This window comes from Vulpes vulpes, chromosome 12 (assembly GCF_048418805.1).
Source record: "Vulpes vulpes isolate BD-2025 chromosome 12, VulVul3, whole genome shotgun sequence".
NCBI classification, from domain to species: Eukaryota; Metazoa; Chordata; class Mammalia; order Carnivora; family Canidae; genus Vulpes; species Vulpes vulpes.
Genome location: NC_132791.1, coordinates 178,265,610 through 178,293,157, shown reverse-complemented (window position 1 = coordinate 178,293,157; position 27,548 = coordinate 178,265,610). Strand labels below are relative to the sequence as shown.

General features: G+C 42.4%; 1 protein-coding gene across 1 annotated transcript in view; it reads left to right on the top strand.

Moving 5' to 3' along the window:
* The window catches only part of HYDIN (HYDIN axonemal central pair apparatus protein), a 332,032-nt gene that overhangs the window by 198,160 nt on the left and 106,324 nt on the right, over positions 1–27,548 (top strand). Inside the window, exons 29-40 of the mRNA XM_072731571.1 lie at positions 956–1,133; positions 3,678–3,799; positions 7,631–7,758; positions 8,188–8,324; positions 8,559–8,686; positions 8,836–9,027; positions 9,366–9,515; positions 12,191–12,430; positions 16,885–17,053; positions 19,892–20,071; positions 20,534–20,704; positions 23,257–23,427. Of these exons, the coding sequence (XP_072587672.1) occupies positions 956–1,133; positions 3,678–3,799; positions 7,631–7,758; positions 8,188–8,324; positions 8,559–8,686; positions 8,836–9,027; positions 9,366–9,515; positions 12,191–12,430; positions 16,885–17,053; positions 19,892–20,071; positions 20,534–20,704; positions 23,257–23,427 (1,966 nt within the window). The remainder of the gene's footprint in view (positions 1–955; positions 1,134–3,677; positions 3,800–7,630; positions 7,759–8,187; positions 8,325–8,558; positions 8,687–8,835; positions 9,028–9,365; positions 9,516–12,190; positions 12,431–16,884; positions 17,054–19,891; positions 20,072–20,533; positions 20,705–23,256; positions 23,428–27,548) is intronic.

Sequence of the window (27,548 nt, the reverse complement as noted above, 5' to 3'; positions counted from 1 at the left end):
CTTATCATTTCCTTTTCAAAATACAGTTTTATTCCGCATGTATGTATCCTTAAACTACTTTCAATTTATTAATCTTTCAAAACTTTTAAGCACCTGCTATGACCAGGCATTTTTCTGGCACTGGGAATAGCATAGTATAGTGAACAAAACAGACAAATACCCTTAATCCCCAAACTTGGAAGTTTTGTCTTAACGGATTTTGCTCTATCTTGAGTTTTATGAAAATGGCATCAGTAATGTAATCTCGTGCCTTTTGCTTTCTTTCATCCAATATTGTGTGTCTAAGACTAGTGCACATTGTTACATGTAGGTGTAGTTCATTTGTTTTCACTATTAGATAATATCCCTTCTATAACTATGTTGAAAGCATTTTTTTTCCTGTCAAAGCATATTTGGGATTTTTTCCTCTAAAATTTTGCTATTAGAAACAGTCCTGCCACAAATATTCTCATACCTGTCTCTTGTCTATAGATAGAAGCATTTTCTTAGGGACTTTTCCTAGGAGTGAAATTTCTGGGTCATGGGCTACACATATGTTCAATTTGATAGAATTACACTAAAACATTTTTCATAGTGGTTTTTTTTTCCTCATTGGCATTCTCACCAGACACAAATAAGTTTCTTTTGATACATATTCTCACCAAAATTTGGTACATTTTGGCAATATGTAGTTTAAAAAATTCATCACAATCCTAGTTTCATTTTCCTGATTGCTTACAAGGATGAGCATCTTTCACTGCATTTATTCACCATTCGTATTTCCTCTTTTATGAAATACCCGTCCACATATGCTACCTAGTGTTCTGTGGCTCACCTGTCACTTTCTCATAGTTTCATATGAATGAATGGAGAATAACCAGCACAATAGACCTGTGGGACTGTCTTGCCCATTAAATCTCCAGAAGCAGGGTCCATTGTAAATATTAACATTCTCTCTGGTCTTTCTGCTATGTAGGGTTTTATTAGGTCAAATGAGGAGCAGGTGTTGAAGGTTTATTACTTACCTGGAGTACCTGAGATCTTTCAAAGGAGTTTCCAGATACAGATTGCCCACTTGGACCCAGAAAATATCACTCTGCATGGAGAGGGAATCTTTCCCCGAATCTGCCTTGATCTCCCCAGGAAACTCCAAGGTATTACTACTCACTCTAGTATTTTCCCACTGGGGGACAAAAGATGCATTTTGCTTGTTTATTTGAAGGCTAATTGGCACTCACTTTATTTGCTTGGCAGTCCTCACTGGTTTTATTCTGTGTGATTCCACAATTGCAGATACAACAACAGTAACAGCAACAACAACAAAACAAATCAAGTTGAAATTGACCTGATAACTTGAGCTTAATATAACAGGATTTGGTCTATGGCAGTCCTAAAATTAAGACCCCTGACCAATTTTGCCATCAGTGAATTGATCCCTCTTAGGGATCAAGAAGTTGTAATTGAAAGGCCTTTTCCTACAGCACACAAACCTTCCAGCCACAATCTCTCCCTGAATTGTCCTTATGTGGCACACTCACAGAGGCCATTGAGAGGCTAAGGCTGATTTTACTCCAAGGAGTAGAATTTGCAAAACATAACCTGTACAGAAAGGTAACCAAGGTTCTGACCCCTTCCTTATTTTGGCATTACACACTTTAGAGACTAACTTAGACTTTTATTAGTTGTCTGCCCACAGGCTTAGAGATTTCTCACAGAGGAAGACAGACATGGCCAAAAAAAACTTTCCCTCTTGACAGCAGGTGAGCCAATGACTTTAGGGCACAGGGGAAAAGGAATGGCTGATTACGAGGGCTTAGTCTGAAGCTGTCTGCGGAAAAACTTCAAGGAGCTTCAAGGAGACATGAAGAAGAGACAGGCTTGTCTTAACCCTTTATCCTGTACCCCATGCCAGGGAGAAAAAGCCACAGAGTCCATAGCTAAGAACAGCTCAGCTAAGTTTTGGGATTTGCCAAGATGGGAGTCTTCTAGTCCAGAGGAATGGCTCCACAGGCTAGATGTTCCCAGAGAAACCTTGGCTAAGCCTGTGGGCAGACAACTAATAAAAGTCTAAGTTAGTCTCTAAAGTGTGTAATGCCAAAATAAGGAAGGGGTCAGAAACAAGCACATGAGAAAATGCTCCGCATCACTTGCCATCAGGGAAATACAAATCAAAACCACAATGAGATACCACCTCACACCAGTGAGAATGGGGAAAATAGCAAGGCAGGAAACCACAAATGTTGGAGAGGATGTGGAGAAAAGGGAACCCTCTTACACTGTTGGTGGGAATGTGAACTGGTGCAGCCACTCTGGAAAACTGCGTGGAGGTTCCTCAAAGAGTTAAAAATAGACCTGCCCTACGACCCAGCAATTGCACTGCTGGGGATTTACCCCAAAGATACAGATGCAGTGAAACGCCGGGACACCTGCACCCCGATGTTTCTAGCAGCAATGTCCACAATAGCCACACTGTGGAAGGGGCCTCGGTGTCCATCGAAAGATGAATGGATAAAGAACATATGGTCTATGTATGCAATGGAATATTCCTCAGCCATTAGAAACGACAAATACCCACCATTTGCTTCGACGTGGATGGAACTGGAGGTATTATGCTGAGTGAAATAAGTCAATCGGAGAAGGACAAACATTATATGTTCTCATTCATTTGGGGAATATAAATAATAGTGAAAGGGAATAGAGGGGAAGGGAGAAGAAATGGGTGGGAAATATCAGAAAGGGAGACAGAACATAAAGACTCCTAACTCTGGGAAACGAACTAGGGGTGGTGGAAGGGGAGGAGGGGGGGTGGGGGTGACTGGGTGGCGGGCACTGGGGGGGCACTTGACGGGATGAGCACTGGGTGTTATTCTGTATGTTGGCAAATTGAACACCAATAAAAAATAAATTTATTATTTTTTTAAAAAGTGAAAGTTTTTGCCACTGGGTTGAAAACCCAGTGCCCAGCTGGCCTCATTAAGCAGTAAACATGTTTGGCCAGCAGAGGGCTTTCAAAGAATTTGAATCTGAATATGATTGTTCTGAATACTACTACTTGGGTCTCCTGTGCTCCAGTTCATTACAAGTTCAGTGCTTCCTATTGTTCCATCATAGGCACTTTACTTTCTCTGTCTACCTTGTTCCTCAAGCATTTGAATTTGCACTGACTTACTGGTGAATTTGGGTGTCTGAAAGTCTCTCCACCGATTGCCAATATCCCTGACTCGGGCTTGTAGCTTGTTTAGTTGCAGTTATAGTTGCAAATATAGTCCTTTTGTTTACTGAGATTTAATAAACATGCAAAGTGACTTAAAGGATGACTGGCAATCTGAGTGTGTCCAGCATGGAGGGGACTTCCCAAGTCTGGGGCATTCAGTGCTAGACCCCAAAAAGCACCAGGCCAGCAGAGGTCTGATTGATCACCCTATGAGGGACTTAGGATGTTACTGCCATCAAGTTGTTGAGAACCAGCTAGGAACTCGCTATAACATGATCTCATGAACTTCAGTGGGGTCTCTAATACAAACTAAACTCACTCACAAACTACATCCACTCTCTGCAGCAGAGAAAACATGGCAGACAAAGCACCAGAAAGTTAACTTCCTTTCTCACTTTATGGATCCTGAGCTGACAGTCTGCATTTTAGGCATAATTCATATGTTTCTAATCATCCTGATTTCCTTCTTCTTCCAATCTCACAGGAAATGAAAAGTATGAAGCCTTCTTGAATCAGGCCAGAAAAAACCTAGATAAAGAGAACAAATATGAAACACTCAATCACTTAGAGACAACTGAGGAAATGCCTGAGGATGAATCTTTTGAGGTAAGATTAGCTTCAGCCTGCACAGAATAAATGTGGCAGAAGAACAGTAGGTGCAAAGGCCCAGGGACAAGAAGGACATCGTATCTCTGAGGAACAGAAAGGAGAAAAAAATAGAGCTAGAGCAAAGAAGGGGAGAGGTAAGGAGACCCCTAGGGAACCTATTAAAGGTTTTGAGCTTTATTCTGAGGGTAACAGCAAGTCACTGAAGTGTTTCAAGTGGAGCCTTGGGTAATCAGATTTAGATCTTTAAAAAATCTCTCTGGCTGCCTTGTGGGGCTCTGAGAAGCTTTCAGGGGCTTGGGGGGTGGTGAGAGTAGATGTGCTGAGATGTGCTCATTTTTTAAAAAGCAGATGGAGTAACTCTAGATGAGAGGTGGTGGATGTGTAAACAAGGGTGATGACACAAGGTGGTTAGTGATCAAGGATTGGTTGGATGTGGGGGTGAGGCAGAAATGACACCCCCCCTCCCATCAGAGTCTTGCTTGGATGACAAAATAAGGAGGGGGCACTGAGATGGGAAACTAAGGAAGGGAAGCAAGTCTGGGAGGAGGGGAGGAAGGGAAATGAGCTCTGAGGGTTCATTGTTACACACAAGATTTCTGAGCATTATCCAAGTGAGGCTCGAACAGGGATGTGGACCCACTGCTATGGACCTGAGGAGAGTGATGGACTGGAGAACGTGCTCTGAGTCACCAGATGGTCATTATAATCACAGGAAATGTGAGATTCCCTGGAAAGTGTACTGAGTGAACAGGAGAGTGGAGTCAGAATAGAGCCCTCTAGTCCCCACCAGCTAAGTGGCGACTAGAAGGGGCAGCTGAAGAAGAAGTTCAGTGTGGTGTCTCCAAGGTGGGAGCCAAGCCAAGAGTTGGTAGAGACAGAGAAAGAGCGAGAGAGAGAAAGCGCGAGTGCCCCAGCTTGTAAATAAAGGCTGCCCCTTGTGGTGGGAAGTGAAAGCCAAATCCCAAAATGTCCTTCATCACCATTCCCTGAAATTCTCTTAACAGTCCATTCCTGATCATGAGGGTTGCTTTCTCCCTGTGCTCATCTTCAAAATGTAAATGTGCATGAGAATATGGTCCTGAGGAAGAATTATTATGTAGCTAGAGAGCCCTTAGGCTGGTTAAGAGCGGTGTCACTGGGGACACTGGGAGCCCCAAAGGCCACTAGCAGTGACTTGTTTTGCAGAATTTGAAAGTGTACCTTAGCTCCAAGGATGATCATAATTAATAACATGTGCTTCCATTTATTGAACTGTTTCCCAGGCCTGTGTCACACTACAGACCTGTATTATTATTATTTCATCAACCCCTCCCACAATGGGGAAAGTGGTGCCATTATTGTCCTAATTTTACAGTTTTACAGGATTTGTGGAAGTGAAATGCATGTCCCCAGGTAGGCAACAGAGCTAAGATTTGAATCCAGGGCTCTCCAACTCCTAAGACTCTGTTTTTAGCTCCTGTTCTCTCCCATTGGGCCCATCTGTCCATACAGGCAGCAGTGAGTCTCTACTGTGGTCAGCACGTTCCTAGGCACAAGTGTCTCCGGCAGCCGCTCCAGACCTGGGGTGGGCCTTCTGAGAATGTGGTGAAGGCCCAGGCAGAGTGAGCTGCTCCTCCTGCACCAGGCGGCAGTTGACCTCTCCTGGCTCAGGAGCAAACACAGGGTTGGCTGTGCTAGCACCGGGATGACTGGGTACACCTGTCAGTGAGTCATGCTATTCTCCCGCTTTGTCACCCCTGCCTGTGGTCTCATTACTGGCCACTCCACACATTAACCTTCCCTGCCTGGCCCCTGATTTAAGATTTGAGCCTTTAGGAACAGTATTTCTCAACCTTTTTTTCACTATCACCTCCCAAGACATTTTTTCCTAATACCCCATGAAATATTTTTATTATATATAAAAAAGCATAATGTCTTTGAATAGCTTGATGTTAAATATTTTTAACTGTTTATTTTGAAGTAATTAAAGATTCACAGAGGTGGCAAAAAATTTGTTTTCCTCAATGATAACATCTTAAATAACTTATAAGATGTAGTATAATATCAAAACCAGGAAGTTGTCGTTGGTACAAGCCACAGAGCTTATTCAGATTTCAATTTTTTATGCACTAATTTGTGTGTGTGGTGTGGTTCTATGTAATTTTTTTGCATGTGTAAGTTTATATAACCCCCAACACAATTAAGGTACAGAATTGTTCCATCACCACAAAGATCCCATGTGCTTGAGGAAATACAATTAAAAACAAAATCTCCTTCCAACAGAAAATCTCTCCACAGAGGTAGAAGAGAAAGAAAACAATTTCATTGTTGAATAAGCATTAAACCAGAATGTGATCCACATTTCAGGCAATTCACTACAAGATTGTAAAGAGAGAAAGAAATCTCAGCCTTTTATGTAACCAAACATACGACCCAATACATACGTATTCTTGAGGTAAACACTAACTAGTCCTCAAGTAAGAACTATAGCTAACTATAACTAGTCCTCAAGTAAGAGAACTTGACAGCACCATCCGTCACACATAGTTCATCCTAAATTCACATGGTAATCGGGGTGACCATCTGCACTGGATAATTGGCTTTATCCAGAGGGAAACCTCTCATGTGTGAATGACAGGACCCTCTGAAGTCAGGCTCCACCTCTCATAGAAACTGGGGATGGGACCTCTATCTTACTTGGTGATCGCATTTCAAAAAGAAGGTTCCTGGGGCCTTGAGGAAGACACTCTTGGGTTATAAAGCGTATGGCTTTATGTAGGCTTATGTAGACTTTAAAAAGTTTTATATGCATTTCAGAAAAACAGAGAAATAACTCATATGTTTTCTTTTTTTTTTCTTTTTTAAGATTTTATTTATTTATTCGTGAGAGACGCAGAGAGAGAGGCAGAGACACAGGCAGAGGGAGAAGCAGGACCCATGCAGGGAGCCTGGTGTGGGACTTGATCCCGGGACTCCAAGATCACACCCTGGGCCAAAGGCAGGCGCTAAACTGCTGAGCCACCCAGGGATCCCCACTCACAAGTTTTCTAAAGTAACTGTTCTAAGGGAGACAGAACATGAGAGACTCCTAACTCTGGGAAACAAACTAGAGGTGGTAGAAAGGGAGGTGGGCGGGGGGTGGGTGACTGGGTGACAGGCACTGAGTGGGACACTTAATGGGATGAGCACTGGATGTTATTCTATATGTTGGCAAATTGAACACCAATAAAAAATAAATTTATTTTTTTTGAACTGGTGAAAAAATAAATTTATATTAAAAAAAAGTAACTGTTCTAAGAAAAAGGAGGAGGGAGAAGTCTCTCCCCTTATTTTCAACAAGGAGAACTAAACCTTTGATTTTTCATTTGTATTTGGCCTTATAAGCTACTTCTTCATAGCGACCCCCAATGTACCATCCCTAACCCCTGGCAACTACTATAGCTCTCCATCTCTATACTTTAGTTATTTCAAGAATATTTTGTAAGCAGAATCATACAGCATATAACTTTTTGAGACTGGCTTGTTTCATTGAGAGTAATGCCCTTGAGATCCATTCATATCAATAGTTCTTTTTCATTGTTGAGTAGTATTCCAGGATGTAGATATACCAGTTTCTTTACCCTACCCACCCATCCACCCACTCCTGTGAAAATTTTAATACCACAAATATACTGTATATCTCTTTAAGTACTGTGGCCCTCTCTGGAAGGCCACAAATCACTGTAATATCTAAAACTTTTTCATTCCCCCTTCCATGAAGCAATTCTTTCCCTCTTTGTGGTGACTTGCCCCCATTGAGAAGGCATGTTCTAGAAGAATTTGCTCACTTGCTCTTCTCTCTTACTCCAGGTAAGTCCTCAGCTCCAGATGGAAGTAGAGCGACTTATAGTCCAAGGATATGCCATCGAACATCAGAAAACAGTTATCCCCGATTCTCCAGATGACTTCAGCTATCGGAGTTGTTGCAAACTAGCCAAGTGAGTGTCCTATGTTGGGCTTGTTTCAGAAGGCAGCAGAACAATCAGTGTCACCTGCCAAAATGCTGCTTGAGTTAATTAATGGTTGATCATCTAGAAATTAAATCCATTTGCCTCCTGTATCTGCCATCCTCTAGCATCCAGCCACCCAGGAAGATCTCTGCCTCTGAAAATCAGAAACTTCTGGCTTTACCTAAAGGAGAGGCCTGGTTTCAGGTTCATGAGGGCATATGCTGAATGTGTTTTGAGATAATGACTGAAACAGCAGTGTGGACTCCTGGGAGAGGGAGTATCTTGTTCCTAGGCTCCTCTCTGGAGGGTGGTTCTTCTCCACTCCCAAAGACAGAACTGTGACAGGATATAGAAGAGAACAGCACAGTTGCTCTTTTGGAAGAGTGACTGGTAAAGAGAGCTTGTTAACTGTTTCAGAGTCCAGCTGCCAGAGTATATCCTGGACTTTGGCTACATCATCTTTGGTGACGTCCGAACACACATCATCAAGATCACCAACACCAGTCACTTCCCAGTGTCCTTCCACGCAGAAAAGCGTGTCCTTCATGACACAGGTAATCAGGCTAGGAAGATGGTTTCCTCTTGTGCTTTGTCATTTCCAACAAGGTGCCCATCTGTACTGTTCTTCTAGAGTAGTGTTCATGCTTCTTCTGGGATCAGCTGAAAGAATTCTTGGGCCATTAATTGATACTTTGAATGGTCATCCTGCCCCAGGAGGGCTCTGTCTACAGCAGCTCTTCTTTGCCATTTCTCTTTCCCACAAAGAAATTTTGTTTATCTTGGTCCAGGCTTCAGTACTGAGTTAGATCGTGTAAAGAATCTGCCCTACTGTGAAACGGAAACATTTGAAGTGAAATTTGACCCACAAGGGGCCAGTCTTCCTGTTGGAAACAAAGAGGTCATTCTGCCCATCAAGGTAAGATGCACTACTGGGCCCAGCCAATCATCCCCAACTACCAGCTAGGCTTGCCAGTTACCCTAGGATGATCCAGTTGCCATTTCAGGGCCACGATTCTTCCCTCAACCCCCTGCCGTGTGGTAACAGCAACTTTATGCCTGTTCTAGGTGATTGGAGGGCCAACAGTTCATATCTGTCTCCAAGCCAAGGTGACCATTCCCACTATGACACTGTCTTGTGAAAAAGTGGAGTTTGCCACAATTCAGTGTGGACAATGCCTCGTGGAAACAATTCAGTTTTCTAATCCTCTCCAAGTCCCTTGTGAATGGTTTGTCCACAGCCATGAGCCAGTTAACAAGGTAAATGAGATGTGGCCCATTGGTCCCCCTTTTCCGTCTCTATTTCTATTTTGGCCAGATTTATAATTCTAGGCCTTCAATTTTTCATTATTTCAGTCTTTTGCTCAAGACTTGCAGTGACAGCCATTGCTTCCTAAATATAATCTAGGTCATTAGCCCCACATTCAAGGACTTACCAGGCTACGCTGGTGGATGTCCTGCTCATTTCTGTAGCCCTGCCGTCTACACATTCCTTGACACCTGGGAGGGACTCAGTAAATGTAGGCTGAGTGAGTGGAAGATGGAATAAATCCAATTTCCATAAAAGATTATCCAATTGTCTAATATCTATCAACCAGCTGGAGAAACATATGCCAAAGTACTTACGACGGAAACTGCATGCTGAATTAAAGCCAAAGACACGCATCTTTGAGATCCAGCCCACTTCTGGGGTCTTGGATCCTGGTGAGAGATCCAACGTCCAAGTGAAATTCATGCCTAAAGAAGAGGTGAGCTTTAAAGAAATATGATTTCATTTAGACTCTCTGGGTTTCTTTGAGCTTTACTTGATGAGGCAGGTGTCCAGGGAAATTTTGAGTGACCTTTGTCTTGCTATTGTGACAAGGATACCCAGTGCTTGTTTCATGTAGGAGCTGTGTGGCCTGCTAGTAAGAGCACCAGCTCCAGAATCATATCTATCTAGCACATTGACTTTTATCAGCAGACCTGGGTGAGTGGCCTTCTGCCTCTGTACTTAGAGACTGCATGGCTTTCAGTAAATTACTTAGCCTCTAAACCTCAGTCTGCTCATAGATACAATGAAAAATAGTAATATCACACATTAGAAATCCCTTATTGCAATTCTAAAATCCAATAAACTCCAGAAACTGGGGAGGAGGGAGGGGGGATTTCATAAGTTTCAGACTCAGATTCATTTGGTAGAAAAATCTCATCCAAACTGACATGAGACTACTTAACCTTTATTTATTTCACTTAGTTTGCACAAGCATCACAACTGCAGAAATATCAGTGTTTGATTTTCGGGGACATGTCTTAGCCCCTGCTGAGGATATATGTAGCAGAGAGTCTGTGCACTGCATTTACTTTTTTAGAAATCTCAATTTGCAAGCATCTGGCTCCTAGGGTTTCAGCTAAGACAGTATCAACCTGCCATACCTACTTCCTAGGGTCATTTTGAATATTAAATGAATTGATGTAAATAAAACGCACAGCATACTGCTCAAAATGCAGTATCTCAATAACTATTTACTGCTATCATCAGTAGTTGGGATAATAACAAGTATTTCCTGGTAGATGTACTCCATGGACCTCACAGACATTTCTTTTTTGAATACCATTAGCACAAAACACTCCTAGCAAAGCTGACACGGTAAAAATAAAATCCTAGAGCCAGAGAGGATCTCAAGAGGTTACACTGTAAAGACTTGTGCTCAGAGCCTAAGACATTAGAGAGATGCTTTCTCTCCTTTATTCTTTTAAAAGAAAAAAATCGATGTGGGTTTTATAGAATACCTACAGTTAACTCCTATTTTCCTGGTAATGGAAATGCTTTGAAGAAATGCTGAAGAGTCTGTAGTGAGAAAGAAGAAAAGCGAATGACTTCATATCTGATTCTAAAATAAAGCCCCTGTTTCATTCTCAAAATCTCCCCAACCCTTTGAAAAGAAATGATAATTAATATGTTTGTCATTCATAGGGTCTTAACACTGTTAGGGAGTTTACCGTCAGGTTGCCAAGATTTTGGATATCTTACTAAATGAGAGACATATCAGAAAATAATTTTTAAAAAAATAGATTTGTTCAGGTGGTTCCATAAATGTTGAGTTGGAGCTAGTCAAAGTTAATAAAATGTTTCTACCAACTGGGAGAGGAATTTATTGGCTATATACAAGGAACCCATACATTCTACATCTGTATCTCCTTCAGCATCAGAAGCACAAAAGAAATCACTGATGTTATAATATATGTTTAGAATACTCTGTTAGAAAACAAAAAAATAAATAAAATGTCTTAGAAACATTTTCATAAAACAATTAAAATATAGAAGCTTAGATCAGAAGGTGCTAAGTCCATCACCATATAGAAAACTCTTGTAGGCAATAATTCATTCTCTAAATGTCTCCAGTGATATTTTCTGGGTGTGTATGTATGTCCATCCATATTCTATCCAACTGATTTTCCTTCTTGAGCTAAGATACTAAGGAGCTTTTCAAATCATGAAGCCAATCACTGCCTCCAGACCCAAGCCATGAACCTAATTATATCAGAATGATTTGGGCATGTGGTTAACAATGTAGATTTCCCAGCCTTACCCAGTCACTATCAAGTCAGGATCTCTAGGGATGGGGCCTATGAATCCACATTTTTGGTAGGTTCCCCAGTAAAACCAGATTAGGATGGTTGGTATCACTATCAATTGGTATTCAGACTGTAAATATATCTGATAAACTGATGTTCTCGCTGACCATCTCTGCCCTGCTGCTTAACTGTATCTTCAAACAATAAAAATATGTTAATTCAGATTCTACAAGAAATGGACTTGGAGACAAGGATTCAAGGGCAAGCAGATTAATTGGAAAGTGTAGGGAACATTGATGGAGAAGGAGAAGGTGGTCAGGGAAAGGAAGGCAGCTAATAGGGTATGCAAGTGAGCTAGCTGCCTTGGAGACTAAAACATAATCCTACTGGGAAACTAAGGAAATAGACAAAATGCACATTTCAGAATTATTCCTTCCGAAGAGCAAGGGACCTGGGCTATTTATGTGGTATTTCCCAAGTCATTGATTGAAGATTGCTCCCAGAAGATGTTTGTCCCCAGCACTTCTCCCCTACCCTGGCCTGCCCAGAGGCAGCAGGGCCCATGAAATGAGAGCCCAGATGTGCAGATAGTGACCCATCTGACCCCACTGGAGGGTCTGAAGGATATGAATGTTGTCATCCAGAGGCCCTCTACGAGTGATGAAGCACTTGGTACAGTGCCTGGCATGCTGGAGACCTGGTACTAATACAGTAATACAAATTGGTCTCATGCAATTTTACATGAAAGGTTTTCTCTCTTAATCTCAGTAGCTTCAGTTTTGTCTCCACAGTGGTTTTCAGATTTACATGGCATGTAATAGCAACAACAAAAGTTAAGATTTTGTTTTGTTTTTACATTTTCCAGAAATTCTATAGCCAAACCCTGGTGTTCCAGATTGCCCAGAGTGCTCAGAAGCTTACGCTGCTGGCACAGGGGCAAGGTCTAGAGCCACGCTTGGAATTTAGTCCTTCAATTCTGGAGCTGGGACCACTGCTGCCTTATGCACCTGGAGATGAAGCTGAGGTGGTGGTGAAGAATCCCTGTGGCTTTCCCATTGAGTTTTACTCCTTAGAATTTGACCAGCAATATCTCATAGAAGAGAAGGTGAGCAGAGGCCAAAACCAAATTCCATTTTCCTACCTCTCCTGGGCCCTGCCATGTACCTGTGCTCTTCCCTCAGCATGGACAACTTCCTCCTGACCTTTGCCCCTTCTTCCCCTTAAACTTTTCCTTGTCAATTTAAAGATCACTTTGTAGCCTTTCTTAACCCACTTCCCTTGCACTGAGCAGAGTTCAGTGCTTCTTTGTGATCTCATTACACATTTTAATCAACTAAGTGAAAAACTAATACATGCTCCTGGTTAAAATTCAAACACTAAAGAACATATACAGCAGTCATTATATATGAAGTGAGTTTCTTGTAGAGAGCATGTAATTGGATCTCTTTTAAAAAAACATCTGGTAGTCTTTGTCTTTAATTGGTGTATTTAGACCATTTACATTTAATAAAATTATGTTAGGGATTAAATCTGCCGCCACTTTTTTTTTCCTGTTTGTTCTGGGCTACATATTTTCCAATTGTTCCTCCATGTACTTTTTTTGACTTTTTTTTTAGAGCACTCTTAGGTTCACAGCAAAATGGAGGGGAAGTTACAGAGATTTCCCAAATACCCCCTGTCCCCCGCCCCACATACGTCCCCTACTAGTGTGGTACATTTGTTACAATTGATAAATCTACACACACATAAGAATCATCAAAAATCCACAGGTTACATTAGAGTTCACTCTTGGTGGTGTACATTCTGTGGGTTTGAACAAATGTATAATGACATGTATCCATCATTATAGTATCATACAGAGTATTTTCACTTTGCTAAAAATATCTGTGTTCCACATATTCATCCCTTCCTCTTCCCAATCCCTGGCAACCATTGATCTTTTTACTATCTCTGTAGTTTGGCCTTTTCTATAATGTCATATAATTGCAATCATATAGTATATCTTTTCAGACTGGCTTCTTTCATTTAGTAATATACACTTAAGTTTCCTTCATGGCTTGTAGCTCATTTCTTTTTAGTACTAAATAACATTCCATTGTCTGGGCATAGCAGTTTATTTAGCCACTAACCTACTGAAGGACATCTCGTTTCTTTCTAAGTTTTGGCAGTTATAAATAAAGCCTCCATAAACATCCATATGCAGATTTTTGTGTGGACATAAATTTTTATCTCCTTTGGACAAGTACCAAGTACTACAATTGCTGGATCATATGGTAAGAGTATGTTTAGTTTTATAAAAAAAAAAAAAAAAAATGCCAGACTGTCTTCCAAAGTGGCTGACCATTTTTGTATTCTCATCAGCAATGAGTGAAAGTTCCTATTGATCCTTATTCTTGTCAACATTAGATGTTGTCCATGTTTTGGATTTGGCCATTCTAATAGGTCTGTAGTTGTATCTTGTTTTGATTTGCACTTGCCTGATGACATATGATGTGGAGCATCTATTCATATGCTTATTTGCCATCTGTATATATTCTTTGGTGCAGTGTCTGTTAAGGTCTTTTGCCCATTTTTTAATTGGGTGGTTTTCTCATTGTCAAGTTTTAAGTGTTCTTTACATATTTTAAATCACAGAAGTTTATCAGATATATCTTTTACATATATTTTCTCCCATTCTGTAACTTTTCTTTTCATTCTCTTGACATTGTCTTTTGCTGAACAGAGGTTTTAGTTTTAATGAAGTCCAGTTCATCAATTATTATTTTCATGGACCATGCCTCTAGTGTGTATCTAAAAAGTTGTCACTATACCCTAGGTCATCAGGATTTTCTCTTATGGCACCTTCTAGGAGTTTTATAGCTGTATGTTTTTCATTCAGGCTTATGATCCATTTTAAGCTTTGTGAAAGGTGTCAGCTCCATCTAGATTTGGGTCTCCTACATGTGAATATCCAGGTCTGGCATTGATTTTTGGAAAAACTATCTTTGCTCTTGTATTACATTTGCTCCTTTGTCAAAGTTCAGTTGACTATACTCATTTAGGTCTATTTGTGGGATCTCTGTTCATTCCACTGATCTATCTGGGTTCATTTTTATTCCCTCAACCCTGTTCTGCTACCTTGAGGCTGAGTTGTATGAACTACTCATTTATCTAAAACCCTTAATACCTTACTTTTTAGAAACTGACTCTTAGTTCTCTACTATGAGCACTTATGAAGTTAGCTGCTAATCTCTTTTTCTCTCTCCTCACCACCCTCTAATTTAAAATGATAATCTTTTCAATTAATGATTACTTGGTGATCATCTCAGGTGCACACCCTCCATATTTTACTTCTTGTATCTGTCATGTCAGAGCTTACAATATTAGGATGTCAGAACCTAATTTCTATCAGTTAGTTTTAGTTCTATATTTACATGTATTCAATGTTCAACACCAGTCCTTGTGGTGAAGCTTCTCCAGTCACCACTGTGTGGTCTGTAGAGGATTTCTCAGGAAGGGGCCATAGGCACACTATTCCCTGAGTATATGCATGTTCGTAACTCTTCATCTGTGGCTTTTATGCCTAAAGATGAGTTTGGTTGGATACAGTACCTTTTGCTTATGTTTACACTTGAATATCTTAAATGCATTGCTCCATTATTTTCTCCTGTACTATTCTTGAAGTCTGATACTTAGTTTTCTATTGCATATGAATTAGTTATCTATTGTTGCAAAACAAATTGCCCCCAAGCTTAGCAACTTAAAACAATAAACATTTGTTATCTCATGTTGTCTGTGGGTCAGGAATTTTAGGAATGGCTTAGTTAAGATGGTTCTGCTTCCTCTGGACTCTCCCCCAACTCAGCCTTTGAGTGTTCTATATTCTTTACATCTAGTGCTTATGCTCTGCCCAATTTAGATTCTAGAAGTTTTTTTCAGAATGGGAATTTTTCCCACTGGAAAGGAGCCTTTTCATTAGGTATCTATGAAATGCTCGATGGCTTATGTTGGCATTGCACCCCCTGCTGTGGGCCAGGTTCAATGGAAAGCAGAATCTAATAAGACTCCGAGATGTACCTGCAGGTTCATAGGGAACACTCTCAGGAGCAAAACCAGGAAAAAATAAGGCAAGTAGACCTGGGTGGAGAAATGCATCGTGATGGAAATACAGCCGAGACCTCATCGGACCCCAAAAGAAGCTCCGGAGCTGGGCTGGCTCTTCAGAATTGCTCCAGTTGAAGCAAGTCAGCCAGGCCTTTGTATGTCTGCATCACCCAATCTTTGGAATATTCCTTCCTTTCCCACTGACCTGCCATGCCAGCTCTGTCTGGTATCAAAGCTCAGTATATGAATGGGTCTATTCTAAGCTTTCTTTTCTATATCATATCACTGGTCAGTTAATCTATCCCAGTATCAATCCCACACTGTGTTACTCCAGTTTCAAAAGTCCTAATATCTAATAGGGCAATCCTCTCTCTTTATTCTTCTTCATTAATGTTTTAACACTCTTTTTTGTAAACATTTTATTTATTTATTTATTTATTTATTTATTTATTTATTTGAGGGAGCTGAGAGAGAGGAAGAGGCAGGCTCCTTGCTGAGCAGGGAGCCCAACTTGGGGCTCAATTCCAGAACCCTCGGATCATGACCTGAGCCAAAGGCAGACGCTTAACCAACTGAGCCTCCCAGAGACTCCAGCATTTTTTTTACCATATTTTACATTCAAGTATAATTAATATACATGATTATATTAATTTCATGTGTTTTAAATATTCTTAACCCTTTGTTATTCCATATAAACTTTAGATTGAGCTTCTTAACAATGGTTTTCACACAACTGAAAATAGTGATCCTGGAGAAAGGTTATGTAACAAAACAGATTTTTCACATATATTAGGCTGTATAGGAAGTGGCTGCTTTCTACAACTTTATTGCACCATGTTTTATAAATATATAGACACACTAGGGTTATCAAATTTAATAGTAAGAAAAACAAGTTACATAGTTAAATTTGAATTTCACATAAAAAACAGGAAATACTTTATATGGACAGTTTTACACTAAAAAAATATTCCTCTGAAATTCAGGTTAAACTGGGTATCCATATTTTATCTGACAAGCCTGAAACACATCCCCTCCCTCCCCCTCCACATCCCCCCGCCCCCACACACGTAATACCATTTTAGTTTTTCCCTGGATCCTCTATTTATGGGACAGCCACTTTCCTTGTATAACACTGCTAACCAAAGTATTTTTCAAGAATATGTCACTCAAAGTGGATAATGGAGTTCTATACTTTTGTCAATAGAAAAAAGAAAAATAGTATATATTATTTGTAAAACAAGAAGGAATCTCGTCCACATGTGACATGCCCAGGCTCAAATGGGGCAAAAATCAAGATTCTATATCCCCAAATTCAGGACCCAGCCTTATTTTTTAAAAGATCTCTCCAAAGGCCCATTGTACACTCCTCAGGCTCAGGCAGGAGCAAAGCTCTTACAAAGTGGGTAGCCCCTCTGAGGGCTGTCAGGAGGAAGCTTCCAGGACAGCCAACAGAAGTTCCCCCTTCCCCTCTTGCAGATCTTGCGAACGCTGAAGGGCTATGATTCCTACAACACCCTGCTGCTGCCTCCCCGCCTTCCCGGGGAAAAGCTGCCCCCAGAGCTGTATGACTACTTTAAGGAGGTGAAACGGTCAAAAGAGGAACAGATGAAGGCAAAGTACCTGGAGAGTCTGGTCCAGGAAAATGGTGAGAGTTCAGTGCTGGTAGCCCACCTTCCACCCCTGCCCTGGCACCCTGGAAGTATCCCTGCTGAGAAGCCAGCCAATTACTGAGCACCTGCTATGTGCCAGGCACATGCTAGGCACCTCACATATTTTATTTCTAACCCTCACAAAATGGGTTGTTATCCCCACTGTATGGATGCAGAGTCAGGGATACATTCTCCCACTAGAGTCTAGTGGGGAGTTAAGACTTAAAAACAGTTGGGTGATGGACATTAAGGAGGGCACTTGAAGTAATAGCACTGGGTGTTATATGCAACTGATGCATCACTAAATTCTACCTCTGAAACTAATAATACAGTATATGTTAAGTTAAATTGAATTTAATTAGAAATTTTTTTTAAAAAACCAGCAGACATAGGTATAGATAAACCTTTGCTAGTTACCAAGCCTTGTGCTGCCGGCTTTACATATATATACGAGAAACTAAAGCATTGAGAGTCCAGGTCCACATTTTTTAAAGATTTATTTATTCATAAGAGACAGAGAGAGAGAGAGAGAGAGAGAGAGAGAGAGGCAGGGACACAGGCAGAGGGAGAAGCAGGCTCTATGCAGGGAGCCCTATGTGGGACTCGATCCTGGGTCTCCAGGATCAGGCCCTGGACTGAAGGTGGCGCTAAACCGCTGAGCCACCCAGGCTGCCCCAGGTCCACATTTTGAAGGGTTCAAGCCCACATCACTCTGACTCCAGAGTCCATGGTGGTAATCACAATGCTCCATAGCTTCGGTGTGCCCAGGTGATGCGAGGTAACACATCGCACAGGGTACAACTTGGTGCCCTAAGAGAGGGTAGGGAGTAGAGGTTCACACAAGGGAGAGGTTGGCCCTCCATGGTCCTCGAGGCCAAAATTCAATCATAAAGCTGGATTATGCGCTTGTAACCTGCCTCTTCCAGGCCCATACCCCCATCATCCACCAATGGGCTCCCTTGTGTGCACTTGAGCATCAGAGCTCCTGAATGGCCTGTAGCACTGTGTGGCTTGTCATGATTCATGCTTCTGCTTCCTGTTTACCATGGCTTCATCCTGAAAATGTGCCCTCCCTGTTGCTACATGCTCTCTTTTTCTATGTAACAGCCATTGCATGTGTAATTGTTTTCTTCATACCTGCCTGCTCCCCAAATGAGAAGCCCCCATAAAGGCAGTGATCAAGCATTCCCCACTTATAAACCCAAAGCATGGAATAGCACCTGATACATCATGGTGCCCAATAAATACATGCCAGGAGAGTGGATGAATAAATTGAATGGAGTCCATTTGCTCCTACCCTTGGGTTTGTCTTGCCTCTCAAGGAAGCTAGTCAGAGAATGCTAGCTTCTGAAAATGAGAGAAGACTACCTCTCTCCTAAGTCTCTTGGTCAATGTCATTGAGCAGTATTAGTGAGCTAGAGCTGCCATCACAAAGACCACAGATGGGGTGGCTTAATCAACAGAAATTTATCTTCTCACAGTTTAGGAAGCTCAATGTCTAAGATCAAGGTTGTTTTCTTCTGAGCCTCCTTCCTTGGCTTGTAGATGGCCATCTTCCCCCAGTGTTCACATGGTCTTCCCTGTGGGTGTTTGTCCAAATCTCTTCTTAAAGAACACCAGTCATACTGGAATATGGGTGGAGAAGGACACTCATATGACATCATTTTAACTTTATTACTTCTTTAAAGGCTTTATCTTCAAATATAGTTATATTCTGAGGCACTGGGGAATTAGGATTTCAACCTAAGAATTTTAGGGGAACCAGTTAAGCCTACAACAAACACCAACCATGTTCCAAGAATGGAGCTGAAGTACTATAAACAGATCAATGAAACAAGGCCCTGTCTTTGAGAGCCAGAGTCAGGAAGGGAATGCAGAGTAGAGATTCTGAAACTCAAAACCACTGCCCTGTGGCCTGGAGCAGAAAACTGCAGGGGCTGCCAGGTACAACAGGCACTATGAAGTCAGAGGAGGGCCCTATCACTCTCGTCCCCAGTGGACAGTCAGGGGTCCATTTTTTCATTTGGCCCATTGAAAAGTGGCCAAGAATGGGGACCCAAGGGTCCAGAGGGAGCCAGGCAGGTGCATGCTGTACTTTTCCTCAGAGCCTCTACTCCCTCCACTCTCATGTGCAGATTGTCCTCCTTGCTTCCCGCACCATGGCCAGGGAGGAGAGTTAAGGAAGAGCACCGACCTCTTTGCTTCAAATTTAACTTCTTAATAAAGACAATGTCTTGCCCTCTCCTCCCCCCGGGGTGGAGGGGGTCATTTTGTGCAATCACAGCCCACTTGTTGGGTGAGTGAGTAACAGTAGGGAGAGTGCTGGGCAGACAAAACGGTACATGTGCTTAGCAATGACATGCACAAATGTTCATGACAAATTAAGAGGGAAGACGGGCTACAAATTGGAATATACAATATGATCCCAAGTTCAGCTTTGAAAAATGAGAAATGAACAATCAGAGAGCTTGAGGCTCTTCTATACTGGTATCATAAAATACAGCTGCAATTTCTCTGTCACCATTTCCTTTCTATGTCTCTTTCACTTATGAATTTTATAATTCTTGCTCTCCTGAATTTTCTAAATTTTCTGAAGCAACTGTATAATTTTAGTACTTTTTTAATGTTAAGATGTAGAAACACTCTGGGCAAAGAAAATTCTTAACAGCCAACTGATTGCAGTTCTTATTTCTTGGGGTTGGCTAGTCAGGGGTGATGGTAACCAGGTCAATGGTTTGTCTCCACTTTGTCTCTCTCTTTCACTTTCTGTCCCCATCTCCCTTGTCCCCCTCCCAACTTTTCCTCATGTGTTTTTGTCCTTGGCTTTCTGGCAGAGGATGAAGACATGCCTTCATCAGAGTTGGGAACCTCTGCCAGTACGAAGAGGACTTCACTTAGCCGAGGGATCTCGGTCACATCCAACTTGGAAGAGCGGCATATCCCTACAGTCGAGTCCAAGACCTATCCTGATGAAGAGGAAGATGAGGAGAGCCTGGAAAAAATAATGTTTCAAAGTAAATAAGCATTTTGTCGTTTTGGTACCAGTTCTCTCTACACAGAGATGGGAAGACTGTCCAGTGCCTTTCCACTTTTCTCCCTAAAATGCACCCTTGAGCCTTCTTGCAACACTGCATATTAATTCTGCAGTATGAATATGCCATTGATTATTCAGCCACTTCCTGTCATGTTGCAAATTCAGCTAGTTTCTAGTATTATTTTTTCAGCAGGGCAGATTCCCCCCAAACAGAGTTAACAGTCAGAGAGTATCTGTATTTTCAGTTCTAGTAGCTGTGGACAAATTATTAACAAAAAGGGCACTCTCATATGCTGCATGGGGGAGTGAGAACATTTGTAGCGGATTGTCATTGTACAATAGTGTTGGAAAAAGAAAACGTTGTTCACCTTTCCATCAGACCAGGTGAATTCCAGACCTGTCCACATGCACTCACTTGCACACATATACTCTTAATTTGCAGCTGACAAGTTACAGAGCATTGACAGCCACTCCACAGAAGTTGGAGAAGTAGAGAACAACCCAGTGAGCAGGGCAATCGCTCGCCACCTGGGCATTGATATTTCTGCAGAAGGCCGCATGACCAAGAACAGGAAAGGCATCGCCATTATCATCCATGGGACGCCATTGTCAGGTATGCCATAACTTTGAAGGGTTGCCCCATTGGGTTTTTTTTTAAGATTTTATTTTTATTTATTCATGAGAGACACAGAGCGAGAGAAAGAGAGAGAGGCAGAGACACCGGCAGAGGGAGAAGCAGACTCCATGCAGGGAGCCTGATGTGGGACTCGATCCTGGGTCCCCAGGATCACCCCCTGGGCTGAAGACGGTGCTAAACCACTGAGCCACCCAGGCTGCCCCCGATTGGGTTTATGGTGAAGGTTGCACATGTAATTTTTGAGATAATAAAAGACTCTTTTGTTTGAAATTTATATAGCACAGGACTATCCCCAAACTACTACATTGCCAACCTCAGAGATACAGAGCTAGAGAAAAGAGCAGGGACCCTTTATTTTTAATTAATACATCTCTGAATTGTTTGAGCTTATATTCTTTCAATAATTTAAAATATTAAAATATTAGAGAAAAATCCAAGACATTAAATTATTTAAAAAGGGGAGGGGAATGTGTGTAGACCCTTTGAACTGGCAATATTCCTTCTATGAATTTACCTTAGGAAAATATTTAATGATGTGGACAAAGATTAACTGCACGAATGTTCACTGCAGCATTCCTTACCATTCCATACTGAAGCTTTCAGTATGGGAGACTGGTTAATTAAGCCTTAGTACATTCACATAGTAAGTTGTTTTGCCACTAAAAACAGTGTTTCATGCATCTATGTTTATAGCAGCACTACTCACAATAGCCAAAAGATGGAAACTGCCCAACCGTCCATTGACAGATGAATGGAAAAACAAAATATGGTGCAATAGGCCCAGAAAGGAGGGGCCTGCTACAACATAGATGAACACTGTAGACGTTATACTCAGTGAAATCATTACCAAAGGGCAATTGCTGTATGATTCCACTTATAAGAAGTACTTAGGGTTGTCAAATTCATAGAAACAGAAAATAGAGTGGTGGTTTCCAGACTGGGCAAAGAGAAGGATGGGTGGGGGGTGCTTTTTGTGTACAGAGTTTCCATTTGGGAAGATGAAAAAGTGCTGGAGCTCAATGGTGGAGATGGTCACACAACAATACGAATGTGCTTTTGCAACTTAACTGTACACTTAAATGTGGTTAAAATGATAAATTTTGTATGTATATCACTACAGTTTTTTAAAGTTGCCATAGAAGTGTGTTGAATTAATGGAAAGATGTACATAATACATTATTTTAAGTGAGAAAAAAATGTCAGACTTAGGATTTACAATCTGTATTAAATTCATATTGCTTCTGTAACAGCCACACATTTAATAAGTTAAAACAATGCAAATTTACTTTCTATAGATCAGAAATCTAAAATGTGTCCATAAGGCTGCATTCCTTCTGGGAGTATATAGGAGAGGATCCATTTCCTTGTCTTTTGTAGCTTCTAGAAATGTCATCAGCATTCCTTGGCTTGGGGCCCCTTCCTCCATCTTCAAAACCAGCATCATGGGGGCATCTGGGTGGCTCCGCTGGTGAAGCATCTGACTCCCAATTGGCTCAGGTCAGGATGTCAGGATCGTGAATTTGAGCCCTTCAGTGGGCTCCCCGCTCAGCAGAGAGTCTGCTTGATATTCTCTCCTGCTCCCTCTGTCCTTCCCCCTGCTCATGACTCTCTCTCAAGTAGATAAATAAATAAGCCTCTAAAAAAAAACAAAAAACAAACAAAAATGAAACCCAGCATCATAACATCTTCCACTCTCTCTTCCTTTTTCATCATCACATCACCTATTAACTCTGACCCTCCTGCTTGTCTCCGGTAAGGCCCTTGGGATTACATTGGATAATTAAGGATAATTTCCCATATCAGGATCCTTAACTCAATTGCAACTGCAAAGCCTCTCTACCACATAAGATAACATATTCACGAGTCGCAGGCATTTGGACGTGGATGTTTTTGGTGGTGGTTGGGGGGCCAGGGGTGGGTCCATGTTCAGCCTACCACAGAACCCATTTCTTTTTCCTGAGAAATATAAATAAGTTAGTTATATATGCATACTTAGCAGCCATATACTAACTGTAATACCTCTGGATGAGCAGATTATGGATTTTTTTCTTTTCTCCTGTTTGTTATTTGAATTTTCTGTTCAAATTTGTTCAAATTTGAATTTTCTGTTCTGTTAAATTGAGCAGATATTTTGAAATGAGGAGGGGGCAAAAAAGATCAACACAAGTTATCCTTTAAGCCAAAAAATCTTCCCATTAGAATCAGAGACAGTAGAGCTACAAAATTTTTAAAGATAAATAATTTTTAAAATAAAAAATTTTTAAAGGTAGAATCACCTTTAAACTGAGGAGAAGACACAGAGAGATTGTGCGTTGCCATCACACAGGGCACAGCAGAGTGAGAACCAGAACCCATGCGGTTCAGGTCTTCCTTCTCTTTTCTCCTTCCACCTCTGGCCACACAAGAGACTTAACAGCAAAGCACTTGGAGATATCACTTCACCAGGATCTCTGTTCTAGAAGCTTCTTCCATTTAGGTCATGGGGCACCTGAGAGCCAGGAAATTCAACCTCCTGGCCTTTTTTGCAGGAAAGACAGCCACTGCAATCAGCATGGCTAGATACTACAATGCAGCCTGCTTGAACATTGACTCCATCGTGCTTGAAGCGATCACTGACGGCAACAACATCCCGGGGATCCGGGCCCGTGAGCTCTGCATCAGGGCTGCCATAGAGCAGTCCATGAAAGAGGAAGATTCTGGTAAGAGCCATTTCTCCTGGCTTTCTGTGGTCAAGTGGTTGGTACCCCTGCTGCTAATACCCATGTTCTCTGAGCTTTTCTCCCCAAGCCCGGTTGAAGGCTGACTTACAACATGCTCCCAGCCCAAGGAAGAATTCTCTTCACCAAGCATCTACAGCTCTACCTGCTGCCCAGGACAGGCATGCACTTGGCTCTCCAGGGAACAGGACAGTGAATAAGATGCAGCCTACGCCTTTGAGGGTGACCTGTGAAAGGGGAACAGATGTGGGTTTGTTCAGAGCACAGGGAAATAATGTAATAGAAGGGCAACTTTGGGATGGCTGGGTTCCAACAAGCATGATCTGGGGAAGTTTTCGTGAAAATGAGCTTTGAAGGAGCAGGAGAACATTGACAGGCAAAGGTGAAGACAAGGACCTTCCAGCCTGAGAAGGCAAGGGAACCAACAGTAAATGAGAGGTGGGAGGGCAGGCTGAGGTCCATCATAGTTGACCTTGATGCCAGGAGTAAGAATTTGGATTTTATTTTGAAGGAACAGAGGAGTCAGGTGGTTTTCACCCTCGGGAGAAATGGTCAGAGTCACAGTGGGAAGGCAGGAGCTCTTGTAATGTCTTGTAAAGGAAGCAGTGGAGATACTGAGGCTGAACAGGCTCGGGCCAGCTGCCCCAAGGGGGGAGAGGCATTCCAGATGGTCACATTGAGATTTCTAGTCATAGAAACCAGGAGAGTGATGTCTTTTAATTTACCAAGATAGGAAACATGGGAGGAGGAGAAAGTTTGCTGGAGAAGAATATTAATTAAGTTTTTGAACCCCATTGTAGTGAGGCCTAATGTGGCCTGTCTACCAGAGGTTGGGAATCCTGGCTCCATTTGATTGTCTAAGGACCTAGAAGGCAGAGGAATGGCTGCTCTGAGTTGGGAAAATATACTGAAGTAGAGTGACTACTCTGAGCGAACTATTTTTATATAAATATTCATAACAGCATAACATCATTTCTTTCTTTTTTCTGAGAGGGAGAGAAAGAGAGCAGGGGGGAAGGGCAAAGGAAGAGGGGGAGAGAGAATCTCAATTAGGCTCCATGCTCAGCATGGAGCCCAATGCAGGGCTCGATCCCACAACCGCAAGATCATAACCTGAGCCAAAATCAAGAATTGGTTGCTTAACCAACTGAGCCACCCAGATGCCCGCATAACATCATCTCTAGCAGTGCACTGCTAGTTGATTGATGAAAGTGCCTGCAGCTTTCAGGTATGTCCTCTCCCCTCAGTACTCTGCACGGGATGCTTAGGGAAATCGAGGATTCTTTGCTGGGAAGATAAGAGAAATAGCTTTCTTAGTAGAGTAAGGGAGGAAAAATAATTTTCTCTGTCTTTCTGAATTCTTGGCTTAAACTGTTGTGATGAAAGATTAACAAGAAGAAAACAAGTTTATTAACATGTATCTTTCACATGTCCATGGGAGATACTCAGGAGGAAATGAGGTACCTTACAATTCTGAATTAAATACCATCTTCACCAGGAAAGAAGAGGAAGGAGATAGTCCTCTTAGGGGAGAGCAAATGAGTTTTAAGGAAGACGAGTGGTCCCATAGAAGAATGGATGAAAGTAGAAAGTTTGTGACAAGTGTGTCTGGGTGTAGTCTCCTCTCCTGTGATGAGTCAGTGGATCCTTCCTGGTAGATGGAACTCCCAGGGCAAGGATTTGTGACCAATGAGTTCCCTTTGGATGCCTCTCCTTAGGCTGATAAGGGAAGGTCAGAGAAGACTTCTCCCTGCATTTGCTGTTGTTCAGGTGCCCACAGCTCAAAAGAGAGCAGCATATTCTGAGGGGGCATACCCTGAACTCCTATAGTCATATTTTGGGGTAACCTATTCTGCTACCTTTAGTGGGAACTCCAAGCTGCATCATAATTCTGGTTCTCTTAGATTTTTGCTTCCTTTTCTCTCAATTAAACTACATTCCAGAGGTCTTTGGAGCTGTGTTGGTGTCCCATAACCAATTCTGGATTTGGGTTTCTTATCTGAGAAGGTAATGTCAGGCTAAAGACATAATTGGGGGAGGCTTCCTCAACAAAACAAGAGGTGTAACCGCTGGAAGAGAGCAAAGTTCCAGAAGTTCCAGAAAGTTGCAGAAAGAGGAGAGGGATGGGAAGGACAGGATGGGACATTGGAGAACACTCACATTTTAGGAGGAGGAGATGGAGGAGAAGCCAAAGAGTCCGAAGAAAGCAAAGCGAGGAGGGTCAGAGGGGTGGTGGGCAGTCAGGAGAGCAGGACACAAGGAAGTCAAGGAGACTGAGCTGCGGGAGGGAATAGAGTAAGAAGGGCTTTCACACCTCTCCAGAGACCTCATGGGGCCTGGAGGGACCCTTCCTGCCTTGTTTGTCTCATAGGCCTTGTCACTGTTCACACAACACTTACTTGACTTCCTTATTCCACTATCTGTCGACTCCACTAGAATGTCAGCTGGAAGCAGGGATGCATGTTAGTTCTTCACTGATACATTCCCCACACCTAGAATGGTGCCTGGCACAGAGTAGACACAGAGGAAAGATTCCCAAAATGTACTGAATCAAACGTGAAAGTAGTCAGAGTTAGTGAAAGTACAGATAGAAGGAGCCCTTAGAGAGGGCCACTGTGGTTCACAGTTCAGAGGGCACTTTGGAGAAAACCCTTTCAACAGAGGGTTTAACCCCAAACCTGCTATTCCCTGTGGAGTCCACAGGCTGTCCTGGAGTGGAAGTGACAAATCTAATCCTGCCTGTCCCACACAGCACCCACTAGCCACCTGAAATGTGGCCAATCCAGATTGAAATGTGCAGCTAGGGGTTTTCTTTGAAGATGTAGTCTGAGTAAAAGGCTATAAAATAACAGAGTAACAATTTTTACGTATTGTTTACATGTTGAAATGATCACATTTTGCATATATTGGGTTAAAGAAAATATACCAATGAATCCATTTGGACTTTCTTAATGCAGCTATTAGGAAATTGTAAATTACATACATATTACATATCTACTGGACAGACGTGGTCCACACTACTATTTTAGAATTTGGGCAATGAGGGAAAGGGAGGAGATGAAATGATGATTTCTTTTTTTTTTTTTTAATTTTTATTTTATTTATTTATGATAGGCACACAGTGAGAGAGAGAGAGAGGCAGAGACATAGGCAGAGGGAGAAGCAGGCTCCATGCACCAGGAGCCTGACGTGGGATTCGATCCTGAGTCTCCAGGATCGCGCCCTGGGCCAAAGGCAGGCGCCAAACCGCTGCACCACCCAGGGATCCCGAAATGATGATTTCTTAAAAGAAATGCAAAGTGGAATGAAAACTCTTGTTAGTATTATACCAGGAAGAGCTGGCTTTTTAAGATACAGTGGAATGATAGTGTGGGCAGGGAAAGCTCAAAGGCCTAAGGACAGCACAGAAGAGACTGCACAGCCATCAGTGAAGGCCATGCCCAGGGAGGCACAGGACTCAAGGCAAAGTGAGTAGGTAGGGGAGGCCGGAGTGGTGGTTATGGAGGCAGAGCCTGGAGGGGCTGGGGGTGACAGGGCCTGGATGAACACAGGACCAGCCAGAAGAACGAGGGCACAACTGTTCCACTGGTGGCTCCAGGCTCTTTACCCCCCACCCCACCCCCAGCCACCTCCAGGTGCAACATGGAGTCCTTGTACCCATAATCATCTTCTGGGAGAAGGACTGAGGGAGATGCACAACAAAATAAAGCGAAGTAAGCATAGTGACAACTCTCAAGGGAGTCCTGAGGGCCTGTTTGCCGAAACGGTAAACAAGGAATAATGAGTCTTCCCAAGTCTGCTTGTGCGCTGGAGAAACATGAAGCTGCCCAGCACGCAGCCGCATCACCTCATCTTAGTGTTAGGGTCCCAGGGCGGGGCTGTGGTGTACCAGCAGTTTCAGGAGAGTTGCCCTCTGGGCTGGAAGAGAACGTGGGGCAGACTAACATAGGACCCATTGGGAAGAAGTGCAGCAGAGAAACCTGGGCTCCAGGCCCATCGTCATCCAGCCTTGGGGACTGGAGCCTTTCCTCCCAGCTTCTCCCAGCCCGCTGCAGGTAGAGATGGTTTTGTGTTCCTCGGGAGAATCGCACCGGGGGGGGGGG